This window comes from Dasypus novemcinctus, chromosome 21, assembly GCF_030445035.2.
Source record: "Dasypus novemcinctus isolate mDasNov1 chromosome 21, mDasNov1.1.hap2, whole genome shotgun sequence".
NCBI classification, from domain to species: domain Eukaryota; kingdom Metazoa; phylum Chordata; class Mammalia; order Cingulata; family Dasypodidae; genus Dasypus; species Dasypus novemcinctus.
The window spans coordinates 85703979-85716929 of NC_080693.1; the positions used below are offsets into that span (position 1 = coordinate 85703979).

At 62.4% G+C, this 12951-nt stretch overlaps 2 protein-coding genes across 3 annotated transcripts; one reads left to right on the top strand and one right to left on the bottom strand.

Annotated features, from left to right (window-relative positions):
* Nucleotides 1-2883: 2883 nt before the first annotated feature.
* On the bottom strand, nt 2884-6730 carry ALYREF (Aly/REF export factor). The gene is made up of 6 exons (XM_058284909.2): nt 6398-6730; nt 5782-5913; nt 4212-4359; nt 3544-3607; nt 3281-3458; nt 2884-3187 (listed from the first exon to the last, which is right to left on the bottom strand). The coding sequence occupies exons 1-6, from the start codon at nt 6629-6631 to the stop codon at nt 3173-3175; spliced, it is 771 nt and encodes a 256-aa protein (XP_058140892.1). The 5' UTR covers nt 6632-6730; the 3' UTR covers nt 2884-3172.
* An 11-nt stretch (nt 6731-6741) lies between these two features.
* Nucleotides 6742-11726, top strand: ANAPC11 (anaphase promoting complex subunit 11). Of its 2 annotated transcripts, XM_058284911.2 has the most exons (4): nt 6767-6888; nt 7273-7332; nt 7658-7768; nt 11227-11523. In XM_058284911.2, exons 3-4 carry the CDS (start codon nt 7660-7662, stop codon nt 11370-11372), a joined length of 255 nt encoding a protein of 84 aa, XP_058140894.1. In that variant the 5' UTR covers nt 6767-6888; nt 7273-7332; nt 7658-7659; the 3' UTR covers nt 11373-11523. The 2 variants fall into 2 exon arrangements, with proteins under 2 accessions (XP_058140893.1, XP_058140894.1); XM_058284910.2 differs by lacking the exon at nt 7273-7332 and having other exon boundaries at nt 6742-6888; nt 11227-11726.
* Nucleotides 11727-12951: the final 1225 nt, after the last annotated feature.

A 12951-nucleotide genomic window follows, 5' to 3' on the forward strand; every position in this document is an offset into this window, starting at 1 on the left:
GAAGCAGTAAGCCAGGCTCAAAAGACCAAGTATCTAAAATAGATACACAGACAAAGCAGAGAAAAGGGTACAACCGGCTGAGGGGAGTTACGGGTAACGGGGGTGGGGCTTTTGCCGGGGATGGTGAGAAAGCGACAGTTATCAAAGTAACACTCCACGGATAGTTTGAACATGCAGTAGTGTGCCACATGACCACTCTACCTCTTCACCTGAAAGCTGTCCTACCTTCCCCTGGTCTGTCCCTGTGCTGGGACAGCCCTGCAGGGACACCAGAGCGGGATTCCCAGGGCTGAGGCTGCACCCGTGAAACAGCCGCCAGCACCCGCCTCCTGCCAGGCTGACATCCACAGAGGAACCGGGCTCTCTCCCGTGGAATGCGGGCGCCCTGCGCATCCCCTCGCTCACGGGAACCAGAAGCCAGCGCAGGACTCGGTGGCCCTCCCAGTGGAGACTCTCATCCTGAGCAGGGGTCAAACACGAACCACCTTGGGCAGGACAGTGCTGGGTGGGCGCGAGGCCCACTGGGAGTAGGCGTGGACTCCCCGCCCATGTGCTGGCTTCGCACTCAATGATGGGGGGAGGGGGAAAAAGGGGACGGGACGACGATGAGGACATGACACCCGCCCCCCCCCCGCCCGCACTGTCTTCTTAACTACTTGAAGGCCCCTGGGCAGCTGGAGACACCCATTTCTGGGCCAATCTCCGTGCTTTCCCCTGGACCACACGGCGCGAGCAAGAAAGGGAAGGTTTCCAAGCGCGTGCCTGTCCCTTGCAAGCCGGCCAGCACCCAGCTTGTTCTACTAGGAAGAGAACGGGTCAACTAGACTGCTGAGCAAAGAGGGGAAAGAGGAACAACTGCAAACCCAGTCTTACCCCACCCTTCCTAGCACCAGTTTGGGGGACCGAGCACACTGACTCCTGGCCTCCTACAGGTGGCTCTCCGTCGTAGGCAGGCCCAGCACTGCCCGCTGGACAGTGGTCAGCCCCAGATGCCCTTGGTTCCCGTGGCCTGTGCTGCCAAGTTTCCCTCTTCTTTCCCCTCTAGAGGCCCAGTTTAGACAATAAACTGAACGGTCTTCTGGGCCTTGAGATCAGTTAAAAGTCCTCCCTATTCTACAAAGAAGGGGAGTGCTGATGGAGGCAGCAGCCGGGGCTGGGGGTGTCCAGGTGAAGGGAGGGCACACCGCCCAGCTCCCAGGTCTCATTCCTGAAGGGTCAGCTCAGTCCCCGACCTGCAGCCCCTGCAGGGATACCTTCGCTCAACCTGCTCCTCGGGTCACCTGACACGCCGGCCTCTCTCCCCGGGCTGCGTCCCTGCCGCAGCTCCACCGTGCCCACGTGCGCACTGCTGCCACGTCGGAGCTCTCCAGCTAAGCACAGCATTCACACAAACCGGGCTCTGGACACCTGCCTGACGCCTGGGTGTCTGCCCACCCCGCGTACCAGACCAAGCGCATCCTCTCCCCCGCAGCCGCTCCCCGTGGGACCCTCCCTTCCCACCTGGCCACCGAGCTGACTCCTGACGCTTCACCTCCGAGAATGCCCGCAGGCCCGAGCCCCGGTCTCTGCAGCCTCCTTGGCCAGGTGCCCACTGGCCTAGCAGCCCTCAGCCACACTCCAGGCCTGGACAAGGCCCTGCTGCCCAGTGCTGCCTCCTCAGGAACACCTGCCCAACTCTGCCTAGACAGAACCAGCTTTCTCGCGTCTGTTCCTCACTGCTCCAGGACCAAAGCCGCTAGACAAGCCTCTCCCCCACTTGCCTGGGCCTTGGAGGGCCAGGGCTGCTTGGCTCGCTCGTGCTTCCGTTCTTAGCCCACAGCCCCGTGCCTGGCACACAGAGCGGGTCACTCGAGCGGCAGCTGTCAGCTCTGTGGCAAGGGCACAGCCCCTGATAGCAAAAGACCACCTTTCCTCAACCTCCCTCCCGCTGGACACACTGGCGGGTCCCTGCGCTGGAGGCCTCCCTGCACCGGGGTGTGGGGCACATGCCGAGCAGTGCCTCAATCCACGGCTTGCTGGGGCCTGCAATCCCCCTTTCTCCGCCTCCCTTCAGCCAGCAGATGGTGGCAGCCCGGCTGCAAGACGCAGAAGGAACAAGACTTAAGGACCGCATCCTCTCTCCCTCCACCCGGACCCCCGGCCTCCCCAGGCTGCTGCCATTCTCAAATCCCAGCAGATGCCTCTCTCCTTGCCCTGCTTGCTCTTCACATGCCAGTGAGCTACAGGGTGGGCCCTGAGAGTCCTCCACCCGGCACTGTCTGGAGTGGGGGCTGGGGAGACCTAGAGACAGACATCCCAGTGGCCTGTTTCCCAGCCTCCCAGCAGGGTTCTCCTGTCCTACTGAAAGCTCCTGGCCACGTGTGCCTGCCGCCCCTTCCTTCTGTTGGCCGCAGCTTCCACGGGCTTCCCAGCAGCCATCTTACCAAATGCACGTGGAAAGGGAGCGCCCTTAGCCGTGCTCCTTGGCAAGATGCAAACAGCAGGGAGGCCAACGAGCCTGCGTTAAAACGTTAGAAAGATAGCTGAGTCCAGGTTTCGCTGAGAACCTGAGTACAAGAAGGAAACGGAACACTCCAACCTGGCCACCTGCAATCTATGGAAACAACAGGAGCGCTTGCCCCCTGCCCTCACCTCCAGGTGCAGGTGCAGCATGACCAGGTGGCTCCAGGCAAAGGGCTGCTACCGCTCGGGGGTCCTCCCACCTATCGAGTTAAAGAGAGAGGAATTAGGGGGCAGCAGAGCCAGGGACGGGTCAGACACGGTCCTGGAACATGTACTGACCCTAGGCCCCGCCGCCCCAGCTCCCGCTGCCCCTCCTTCCCACCTGGGCAGACCCCAGCCCTCCGGCCCAGATAAGGACCCAACGATGGCACCGTCAAACCATTCCAACTCTACACACATTTCCATTTTATTATGGCAAAGGTGAAAACGCCACCTTCTCCACAACAGCAACCAGTAAAATTTATCCCAAAAATAACTCAGTACAAAACAGTTCTGTTTCAGAATTAAAAAAAAAAAAGGGGGGGAAAAAAAACCTTTACATGAGTTTTTAAATCCAATTTTAAAACGTAAAAGAAACGACATGGCTGCACAGCCCCATTCCACCGCCCCCTCCCGCGGGGAGCGGAGACAAGCCGCTGGGGTCCTGCTCCGCACAGATCGGCAGCTCTGCTTAGCTGGTGTCCATCTGGAACAGAACAGAACAGAAAAGGCAGTCATTTGAAACAAGCCCTCCTCCCTCGGCCCGGCCACCCCGCCCGCGGCTCACCCCTGGACCCACCCTGGCGTTGTAGGCGTCCAGCTGGGCGTCCAGCTCCTCCGCAGAAAGCTGCTGCCGGGAACTCCTGCCGGCTCCTCTGCCTCTTCCCCGGCTACCTCCGCGGGTGCCTCTCCGAGCGCCACCGCCACCTCCAAAACCTCCAGAGCCACGGCTTCGAGTCATCCCGCCTCTGTTTACGCTGACACGGAGGATGGGGCCGCCTTAGGCCTCGGCAAGGCCCACCCCCACAGGCCCAACCCGCCGCGGCAGGGCCCAGAACTCACCTCTGTGTCGGTCTTCGCTGCGTATCGATCTGTGACGTGACGAGCTGGATGTTCATGGGGCGGCCTACGAAAGGAGCACGAGCACAGGTTCCGGGTGAGAGCTCACACCCAGCCTGAGGGCACCCTACTCTGACTCCATGCAAACACCAGAAAGGGCCATGGCACTACCTCAAAGGCTTCCGACGAGGGAAAGGCCTGGAAATATTGGCCGTGAGAACAAGGGGGCAACATAAACAACCCCACCACGGCCTCCTCTGTCCTTTCAGCCCAGCTCAGGTGGGCTAACCTGTCGGGCATCCTGTCCATACACTCGTGGGCAGGCAGAGGGGTGGCCTGACAAGAGAACCGGTACCTTTATCTCTAGACTACAGCCCCGCACTCAGAGGTGTACTATGGCAGTTCTGAGAAGGCTCTCCAGAAGTGAATCTTCCGGAAGGAGCTGGAGGAGGGAAGGGATGGAGCTTGCTGGATGGGGATTCACAAGAGGTTGGTCCAGATGTGAGGGGCAGCATGAGAAGGGGCAGGAGGGAAGAGAGAGACAAAGGGGCAAATGCAAATGTCCTTGGCCACAGGGCTAAGCCACATCCCTACGTGGACAGGTGCCAGCCCCAGACTGCACAGGTGCAGGCACCAGCCCCGGAGCCATGTAGACCCAAACCCAAACTCACCATCCAAAGGGACACCGTTGTACTGTTTCATAGCCTTCAGGGCATCGGCCTTGCGTTCAAAGTGGACATCTGCAGTTCCTAAACTCCGGCCAGAGCGGTCATAGTGCACAGCTGCCTTCTTCAGAGTTCCAAATTCAGCAAAGAGTTCCTGGGAATTGTAAAGAGCAGAGTCATTAGCAAAGTTGTCTTCAAAGGACAGTCCCTGGAAGTATCATCTGCTCTAGGGGTGTTTCCCTGGGAGGCAGCCACGTATAATAAGGGGCAGGGCAGTGGGAGCTGGGGGAAGGGATGGGGCGGGCGGGACAGCAACTTCCAAAGCTCTTGCCAGCTGAGGGGGACTTGACATCTGTAACACGGTGCAGGGAAAGGAAGTTGCAAAACCCACAAGTGAAGGGCACAAGATTAAGCTGCTTTCTGCTTTGACAAAGGAAAGTTTACACCTCTCCCAAGGACTTTTCCAAGAAACAGCGAAGGCCTAGACCGCAGAGCAAGGGAAGCTGCCCAGCATTCCAGAACAGCTCGAAGGGCCCGTTGATTCAGGAGCCCTGGCCCAGCCCCTCCCCCAAAGGCAGATTCTGGCTCACCTTTCCCTCTCCTCCTACTCAAGCCTGCCGCAAAGTCTGAAGTCAAGCGCTGCCATGGAAACTGCCCTGACCTCAGGCAGGCTGGGAGTTGGAGAGGGAACCCAGAGTGTGGGGCTACTCCGGCCGCAGGCACACAGCGGGAAGTGGAGTTCACCAAAAGCGGTTTCCAGTGGATGCCAGAAACCACCTTAAAAAAAGTGTTGAGACACTGTGAGTGCTCAGCGGCCTTGCTCTGTCCTCCCTCTGCTCTGGGAAGTTCAACCCAGGAAGGCCCAGTGCCCTGACCTGCCATCTCCAAGACTGATCCCCAAAAGTCTGTTTCTTAACCAAAAAACAAGGTTCAATTCCTTTGGATTCCATTAAAAAAAAAAAAAAAGACAAAAAGACAAAAACAAAAACAAACCCAGAGGCTTCAACCAAAGATGAGTCTGAGAATCATGCCACTGACAAAACTAGGGGGCAGCGGCCAGCGGGTGTGTGTCTGCTGGTGGCAAGACCAACAGGTCACAAATCACACTTGAGAAGGGTTCAAGGCAAACAAAGCTAGAAGATCCTACTTCTGCACTTTGTCAGTTAAAGTAGGGGATTTCTTTTCTTCCAAGAAATCATTTAAAATGGGAACAAAACAAAAGCAAGCAGCCTAAATCTACCGGCAATACCCCCTAATCACCAGCATATAACTTGTGTGCTCTCTAACCCATCTCAAAGTACCCCGCTAGAAATAGGAAGCTCTGGCAGAGAGTTTTCAAACACCAAGAACACATTTCTGCAAAGACTAAGCTCCAAACCTCTGACTTTTCTCTCCAATCTGACCCTTACCCGGACCACTATCAACAAGTCTTGGCTCTATACTCCTAGCTAGCCCTGGGGCAGCTGGGAAGGCTCAGTTTCCTAAGGTGGGAACTGACTTCAGGGCCCATCCCAAGCACAGGCAATCCTGATCCTGCGCGGGGTCAACTACTCACAGAGAGGCGGCCGCTCCTCACCTGAATATCAGCGTCTGATACTCCAAAATCCAGATTGGACACCAGCAGTTTCCCACCGGTTTCCACGCCGGCCCCACCACCAAAGCCGCTGTCGAAGAGGTCGTGTTGCCACTTGTCGGGAAGCTGTTTGGGCTGAAAGAAAAAAACCCACAAGAACAGAAAAAGAGCGTGAGTTTCACTGCAGAGCTTTCCCTTGCCCTCGGGGCTCGCCCCAGGACCCTCTCATCGGGCCCCGGGAGGAAATCGCGGGCAAGGGGCCTCCAGCCCTCCCCTTCCCGAGGCCCCCACGGTCCCGCCGCCTCCGCGCGACTTCGCGGTGCCCTTCAACTAACTTCCCGCCGCCGGTGCGGCCGCGCCCAGCGTCCCCTCCGCTCCCGGCCGCCACGAGGCTCCAGCGCCCGGACGAGACAAAGGGCCGGCGAGGGTCTCAGCCCCCTCCCGGGGCCGGACCCGGCCGCGCGGCTGCGCCGCCCGCCGCCACCCCCGCGGGGGCCCGGAGGCCGGGCCTCGGGGCCGGCCCGCTCCGCTCGGCACCCCGTCGCCCGCCAGGCCCGGGCTCGGCGCGGGCCCCCGCCCCGGCCGCCCCCGGCCGCCCCCGGCCGCCGCCCGCGCTCACCCTGCTGTAGGGCGCCGGCCGGTTCCTGCCGCCGCCGCCCGCCGCGCCGCGGGCGAGGGCCGGCCGGTTCCGGATGGGCCCGCCGCCTCGGCTCACGCGCGCGGCCGCCTGCGCTCCGCCGCGGCCGCCCTGGGAGCCGGCCCGGCCGCGGCCACGGCCCCCGCCGCGGCCTCCCCGCTGGCTGCGGTTCAGCTTGATGATGTCGTCCAGAGACATGTCCATTTTGTCGGCCATGGCGGGCGCGGAATCGGGGCTCGGTTCGCCTCGCGCGTCAGTACGCCTGTGCGTCACTTCCGCCGCCGCCGGGGCCTTCCGGAGTCGCGGGCTGGGAGCCGCCGCGGGTTGGCTGCGGCAGAGCGGGAGGAGCGGTGAGGCGCCGAGCGCGCGCAGCAGCTGCACAGCTCGACGGCGGGAGGCAGACGGTGCGGGCCGCGGCCAAGGGGCGCGCTTATAGCTGCCGCGCTGACGAGGGGCTGCCCGCGCGGGACTAGGTTAGGCCGGGACGACTCGGGGATTGGCCGGCGGGCGTTGGGGGCGGGGCCGGGGGCGGGACTGCGCGGGGGGGGTGGGGCGAGGGCGCCGGGGGTTGGCCGGCGACCGTTGGGAGCGAGGTGGGGGCGGAGCCTGCGCGCCCCTCCCCCGCACTGGGGGCGGGGCCGCGCTGCTTTTGATTAGGTCAGGATGCGAGGGCGCCGAAGATTGGCTGGCGACCATTAGGGGCGGGGCCTGGGGCGGGGCCTGGCACGCGCCCCGCCCCCGGGGTGGGGCTGGGCTGGGCCCCAGGAGCCCGCTACGCGGCCTGGGTCTCCGCCAGAAGGGCATGCCTCCCTTCCCCCCCCCCCCCCGCCCCCCGCCCCCCGGCATTTTCCTTTCAGGGCCCAGAGGTGTTGCTGGGCAGGTACGGCCGGGAACCGGAAGGCCCGGGCGGCTCAGAGGTCTCATTTCTTTTTCTGGGGGGCAAAAGTCACAGGAGTGGGTTTTGGGACCCCCAGCCGTCACCCCAGGCCAGCCACGATCACTTTGTCGGTGATCGTGTCCTTTGTAAAGGTGTCATCCGTCATGTTGACAGTGCATGAGTGGAAACCAGTAAACCCTTCGGCGAATCTCCCGGGATAACTAAGTGTCCACATACCCTAATGTGCAGCAAAGCCAACCTCTTGACCTTGACCTTGGGCAGGGTGGACCCTGGCTCAGGGAAGCGCTCCTTGGGAGCCTAAATGTGGTGCAGACTGAACTGAGCAGGTCCCCCTGTCCCCACAGCCATGAAGGTGAAGATCAAGTGCTGGAACGGAGTGGCCACTTGGCTCTGGGTGGCCAACGACGAGAACTGCGGCATCTGCCGGATGGCGTTCAACGGCTGCTGCCCCGACTGTGAGTGCCCCTCGCTCGGCTTCTCCAGCTCTGCCCACTTGCCTGGCTCGGGCGTGGCCTGATACCTGCCCGGGGGAGATCAGTGGCTTTTCATTTTGTTTGCCTGGAAAGTCGGCAGGAAAAAAAAGGCAAGCAGAGCCCACATTTGTATGACGATCCAGTCAAAAGTTCTTTAAGGAAAGCTAGTGCTGCCTTTTAATGTTAGTCACATTTGGCTCTGAAATGTCACAGGACAAAGCTGGTTTGTTAAGGGTTTTTACATGGAAAGTTTCAAAAGAACAAAAAGTGGAATGACATAAGGATGCCCCGTCCAGGCCACGGGATTAACCTTGACTAGCCTTTATTTATTTACTTACATTTTTCAGTCAGGCTTAAATTGAGGTTTAACTTACATAGTGTAAAATTTACCTTTTGTAGGTGTGCAGTCTGTTGACTTTTTCTTTATCAGACAAGTGTCGGTTTACAGAAAAATCATGCATAAGACAAGTGACCTTTTAGCACATTTGCTGAAGTCTTTTCAAATAAATCAAACACCCTGACACGGCACCAAATCCTTCAACGCTAACGGTAAAGGCAGCTTCTCACTTAACATGCATCGCATCTGCCAACGGGAGAAGGGCCCCTTAGCGTCATCTCGTCCAGACTTCCCCCGCTGCCCCCAGAGGTCTTTCCAGGGGGGTGGGCTCAGGCAGGAGCCCCCTTCCGGCTTGTCCCCCGGATCTAGTACCACCCTTGCCCGACCCCGTGCTTACTTTTGTCAAGTTCTTTGCCTCTTAGAAACGGGGTGTGTTGCTGGCAGAGTCCACCTCCTGCGGGTCTTTTGCCTTGTTCCAGGGTCCTTGGCACGTTCTGTAAAGAGGAAATGCTCGGCTCGATTCAGGCCAAAAGCATCTTTCCACCAGCGAATCTAGACTTTAGTCAGATCAAAATAACAAAAAGCAGAGACAAGGCTCGGGCTCTGGCCAGGGGGGGCAAGGACCCTGAGAAGAAGGTGGGGTGTGGGAAGGGCCGAGAACCCCCATTGCCTCCTCACAGGGCTTTCCCTGTGACCTGCAACGGGTGGTTGCGCGCTAGCCTTGACCTTCCGGGGTTCCTACCTCCTGATGAATCACAGTGGCAGGACGAGGCCAGGAGGCCGTTGATTGAGTCGGAAGGAGCCTCACTTCATTTAGTCACCCCCTAACTGGCCCTTCGGAGGCCATCTCCGAAGGCGAGGACTTCCAACTTCCAAAACCACAGCGGTTCTGGCAGTGCCGGCGGGTGTGGACGGAGCCTGCGGGTGTGAGCTGTGAACAGAGCCCGTGGGTGTGGACGGAGCCCGCGGGTGTGGACAGGAGCCCACGGGTGTGGACGGAGCCCGCGGGTGTGGACAGGAGCCCGGGGGTGTGGACGGAGCCCGCGGGTGTGGACAGGAGCCCGGGGGTGTGGACGGAGCCCGCGGGTGTGGACAGGAGCCCGCGGGTGTGGACGGAGCCCGCGGGTGTGGACAGGAGCCCGGGGGTGTGGACAGGAGCCCGGGGGTGTGGACAGGAGCCCGCGGGTGTGGACAGGAGCCTGCGGGTGTGGACAGAGCCCGTGAGTGTGGACGGAGCCTGTGGGTGTGGACAGGAGCCCGTGGGTGTGGACAGGAGCCTGCGGGTGTGGACAGAGCCCGCGGGTGTGGACGGAGCCTGTGGGTGTGGCCACCCAGAGGTTCCTCCAAGGAGCCTTGCATACACAGCGCGGAGGCCCTGAGCCATCCAGAGGCGTCCAGCCGCAGACCACCCACCCTCGGCCTCCCAGCCCTGCCCTGGGGAGCCTCGCTGCAAAGGGGCCAAATCAAACCCCTTTCCTGGGGAGGGCTGACGTCCCCACCCCACCCACGGCATCAGGAGATTCGGACCCTGGCCCTGGGTCCTCCCCAGCCCTTCCCTAGACCGAGGCCTCTGGGAGGGCCTGGGCACCGCCGGCCTCCCCCCTTGACCCTCGGCCCCCTTGCCCGACTGGCAGAGCCCATGAGCAGCCACTCCAAGCAGGGAAATTGAGGGGCAGTGGCCTGTGGGGGGCGATCCCGCCGGGGCTCCCCGCCCTGTCCTTAAAGGCCTCTCAGTTTGTTTTCTGACTGTTTCCTCGTACAATTGTTCCGAAGGGAGTAACATTTTTATGAGAACACCGTAGCCCCAGGCATCCGGCCTGTGCGGGCTGTCCAGCCCCCTGGGAGGAGCAGGGCCGGCCCAGCAAGCTCTGGGTGGCTGGGTGGCCCCCACACCCTCGTCCAGAAGGGGGTGGCCGGGAGGCTGCAGCGGCCAGGAGTGCAGGGGAAGTTCCTGCCATTTCAAAGGGAGGGATGTCATATGAGGTCATGGTTGTTAGGGACTGCAGGAGTGCCCCGCCAGCTCTGCCCTGTATCCCATTACCTTCGTCAAGGAGGTGTCAAGTCTGAGGACTGGAAGACAGCTTACTCCAAGTTCACTGGTCCTGGTGGAGCGGGTCCCAGGCCCTCGCCGTGGCCGCAGGGACAGCAGAGAGTGTGCGGACTTGCCCGCAGCACCGCGAAACGTTTATAAACTGGAACCCCTGCGCCAGCCAGAGCCCCCTTGCCCCTGCCACCCTGGTCTCCTGTGTTGGTGTCACGAAGGATCTGCTCTGAGGGAGAGGGACACAGGCAGGGCCTCCAGAGGCAGCGACGTGGGGAGAAGGCCCTGCGACAGGGCTCGCCATGCGATTTGGAGCCTCGCTGCCAGGTCGTGACCCTGGCCCAGGGCTGCTGGGGTGAGGCCCGTGCTGGTGTATCCTGCAGGCACCAGCTGTTTGGTGGACTGTTCTGGAATCTGGGAAATCAGGGACACTTGGGTCTCTTGACCCCGGCCTTTGCTGCACGAGCAGCAGCCGAGCGTTTGTCCCGGGCCTTTGAGGGGCCCCTTGGAGGAACGGAAGGAGACGGAGGGGGTACGCGCTCGTCCCAGCCCTTCTACGGCCCTGGATCGCTGCTGGCTGGGGAAGGAGCCTTTGGGACCCAAGGCCCTGTCCCTCCTCCCCTCAGCCAAGCACAGACCACTCCTTGGCTGTACCTGTGCCCGGCGCCCTGATGCATTGGCGTGGCCTCGCTTGGCGTCACGCGTGATGGGGAAGAGCGCCACGGGGCTGGGACGCACTGCGAGGGCAGAGGACACCGTCGCCTGCTCCGGGGGCCACAGCAGTGTGGGCCAGGCTGCAGCGCGCCCTCCTGGCCCCTGTGCGGCCCTGCCGCTGGGGAGGGGCATGCCTGGGTTCTGCAGGCCTTTGTGGGGAAAGGGCCGGGGGCGAGGACTCCTGGGGATGCACCTGGTTTCTGCCTTCTCTAAGCTCAAGGAGCTCTGGCAGCCCAGGGTACACCTGCTCCTGCTCGTCGTGTGCTCGTGGGACCTGCCTGGCCTCCGGCAAGGCTGAGCTGGGAGGGTGCCTGGCAGCCAGGCCTCCTGACGCTGTGTCCCCCACAGGTAAGGTGCCAGGAGACGACTGCCCGCTGGTGTGGGGCCAGTGCTCGCACTGCTTCCACATGCACTGCATCCTCAAGTGGCTCAACGCGCAGCAGGTGCAGCAGCACTGCCCCATGTGCCGCCAGGAATGGAAGTTCAAGGAGTGAGCAACGGTGCCCAGCCTGCGCCTGGACCCCCGCCCTGCACCTGGACCCCTGCCCTGCCCCTGGAGCCCCCTGCCCTGCGCCTGGATGCCCCAGCCCTGCACCTGGAGCCCCCGGCCCTGCGCCTGGAGCCCCCCTCCCGCCCCGTCCTGTGCCAGGGCTGCCCCCTCCCCACCTTGCCATGGAATCCTGAGCCTCTCCTCGTGGTGAGACCAGATGGCCACGGTCCCTACTGGGGACAGGCCTCTAGGCTGTGACAGGGTTGAAATGAGGACTGGAGCTGCGTTTGTTTTCTCCATAACACTGTTGACACTTTTATCCAATAAGTACAATTCATTAAACTATGAGAGCCCTGCTGCCGCCGCCTCGGCATGTTTTGATATGAAAACACTCATGAATAAACATCGTGTGGCCCCTGAGTCACCGCCTGCCGGGCGGAGAAGGGGCTTGGGCACAGGCTGCCAGCCCTTGGGCTCGGAGGCGCTGGCTGGGGCCGGCCCCCAGGGCTGAGGCCCCCTCCTCCTCCGCAGGCCCGTGTCCAGGCGGGCACTGTCCCAGCGTGGGAGGGCTCAGGGAGGACTGCGGGCTCTGGGGCGTGCAGGCTGATGGCCACTGGGGAGCACCGTCCATCCAGGGCTCCCTCCTTTGCAGAACCGCCCTCGTGGCCCGACGCTGGCCTCTCTCACCATACCCACAGGACAGGAGGCCTCTGGGGACATGCTCCCTCCCTTGCACTGGTGTCTGCAATACCTGGGCGACGTGGGGGCAAGGGGCGCCCAGCTCACCTGCAGGCAGATCCCCTCAGAGCCTTGGCCAGGGTGGTGTGGGCCTCGGTGCCCTGAGCTACGGGCCCGGGTGCTGGGTGCAGCGGGGGAGCTGGGAAGCTGGGAGTGGGTGTTCAGGGCTCATCAGGGGAGACCTCCTCACGGGCATGCTGGGGGGCAGTGGCCTCCGGGGGTGTGACTCTGTGGGGCTGGGGCAGGGCCAGCAGCAAGGGTTTGGAGTTACCCAGTGACCCTGGGGCACACCCTCCCCGGCCAGGGGTCACCCCTTGCCCTTCTCTCTCCTGCCCCTCGTCCTCTCTGCCCCCCCAGCCAGCTGCTCCGGTAGAGGCTCCCCAGCAGGCCGTACCCTGGACCCCCACCTGCAGGCTCCAGCCGTCCCCCCAGCTCCCAGCTGGGTCCTCCTCTCAGGCGACACTGGCCCCCTGGAGAAGAGATGTGGCTGCCCACACCCCCCACCCCAGGCAGGCCCCACACCCTGCGGTGCCGAGTGCTCCCAGGCACCTCATGGGGACCACCACGGTGGGCCGCCTGCTGGCAGTGCCCTGAGCACCTGTGTCCCCAGGAGCCCGCCGGGCGCAGTGGGTGTCCAGGCAACGCTGCCTCTCCAGGCAGTGGCCATCTTACACCTCCCCGGCGCTTCCAGCCTGGCCTTCCCTGCCCTCGCGGGCCCCGGGACCCTGAGGCCCGGCGCTTCCAGCCTGGCCTTCCCTGCCCTCGCGGGCCCCGGGACCCTGAGGCCCCGGCCGTGACCTGAACCAGGCCCACAACGAGGACCCGCGCCCGGGGACCCAACAGAC

Excerpts from the sequence above, each read along its gene's own strand:
- ALYREF (XM_058284909.2), bottom strand. The coding sequence starts at position 6,631 with ATGGCCGACAAAATGGACATGTCTCTGGACGACATCATCAAGCTGAAC. Across the intron at positions 5,914-6,397 it reads GGCCGGCGCCCTACAGCAGG|CCCAAACAGCTTCCCGACAA; the intron begins GTGAGCGCGGGC and ends TTTTTCTTTCAG. Across the intron at positions 3,608-4,211 it reads CAACGGTGTCCCTTTGGATG|GCCGCCCCATGAACATCCAG; the intron begins GTGAGTTTGGGT and ends CTCCTTTCGTAG.
- ANAPC11 (XM_058284910.2), top strand. The coding sequence starts at position 7,660 with ATGAAGGTGAAGATCAAGTGCTGGAACGGAGTGGCCACTTGGCTCTGG. Across the intron at positions 7,769-11,226 it reads CAACGGCTGCTGCCCCGACT|GTAAGGTGCCAGGAGACGAC; the intron begins GTGAGTGCCCCT and ends TGTCCCCCACAG.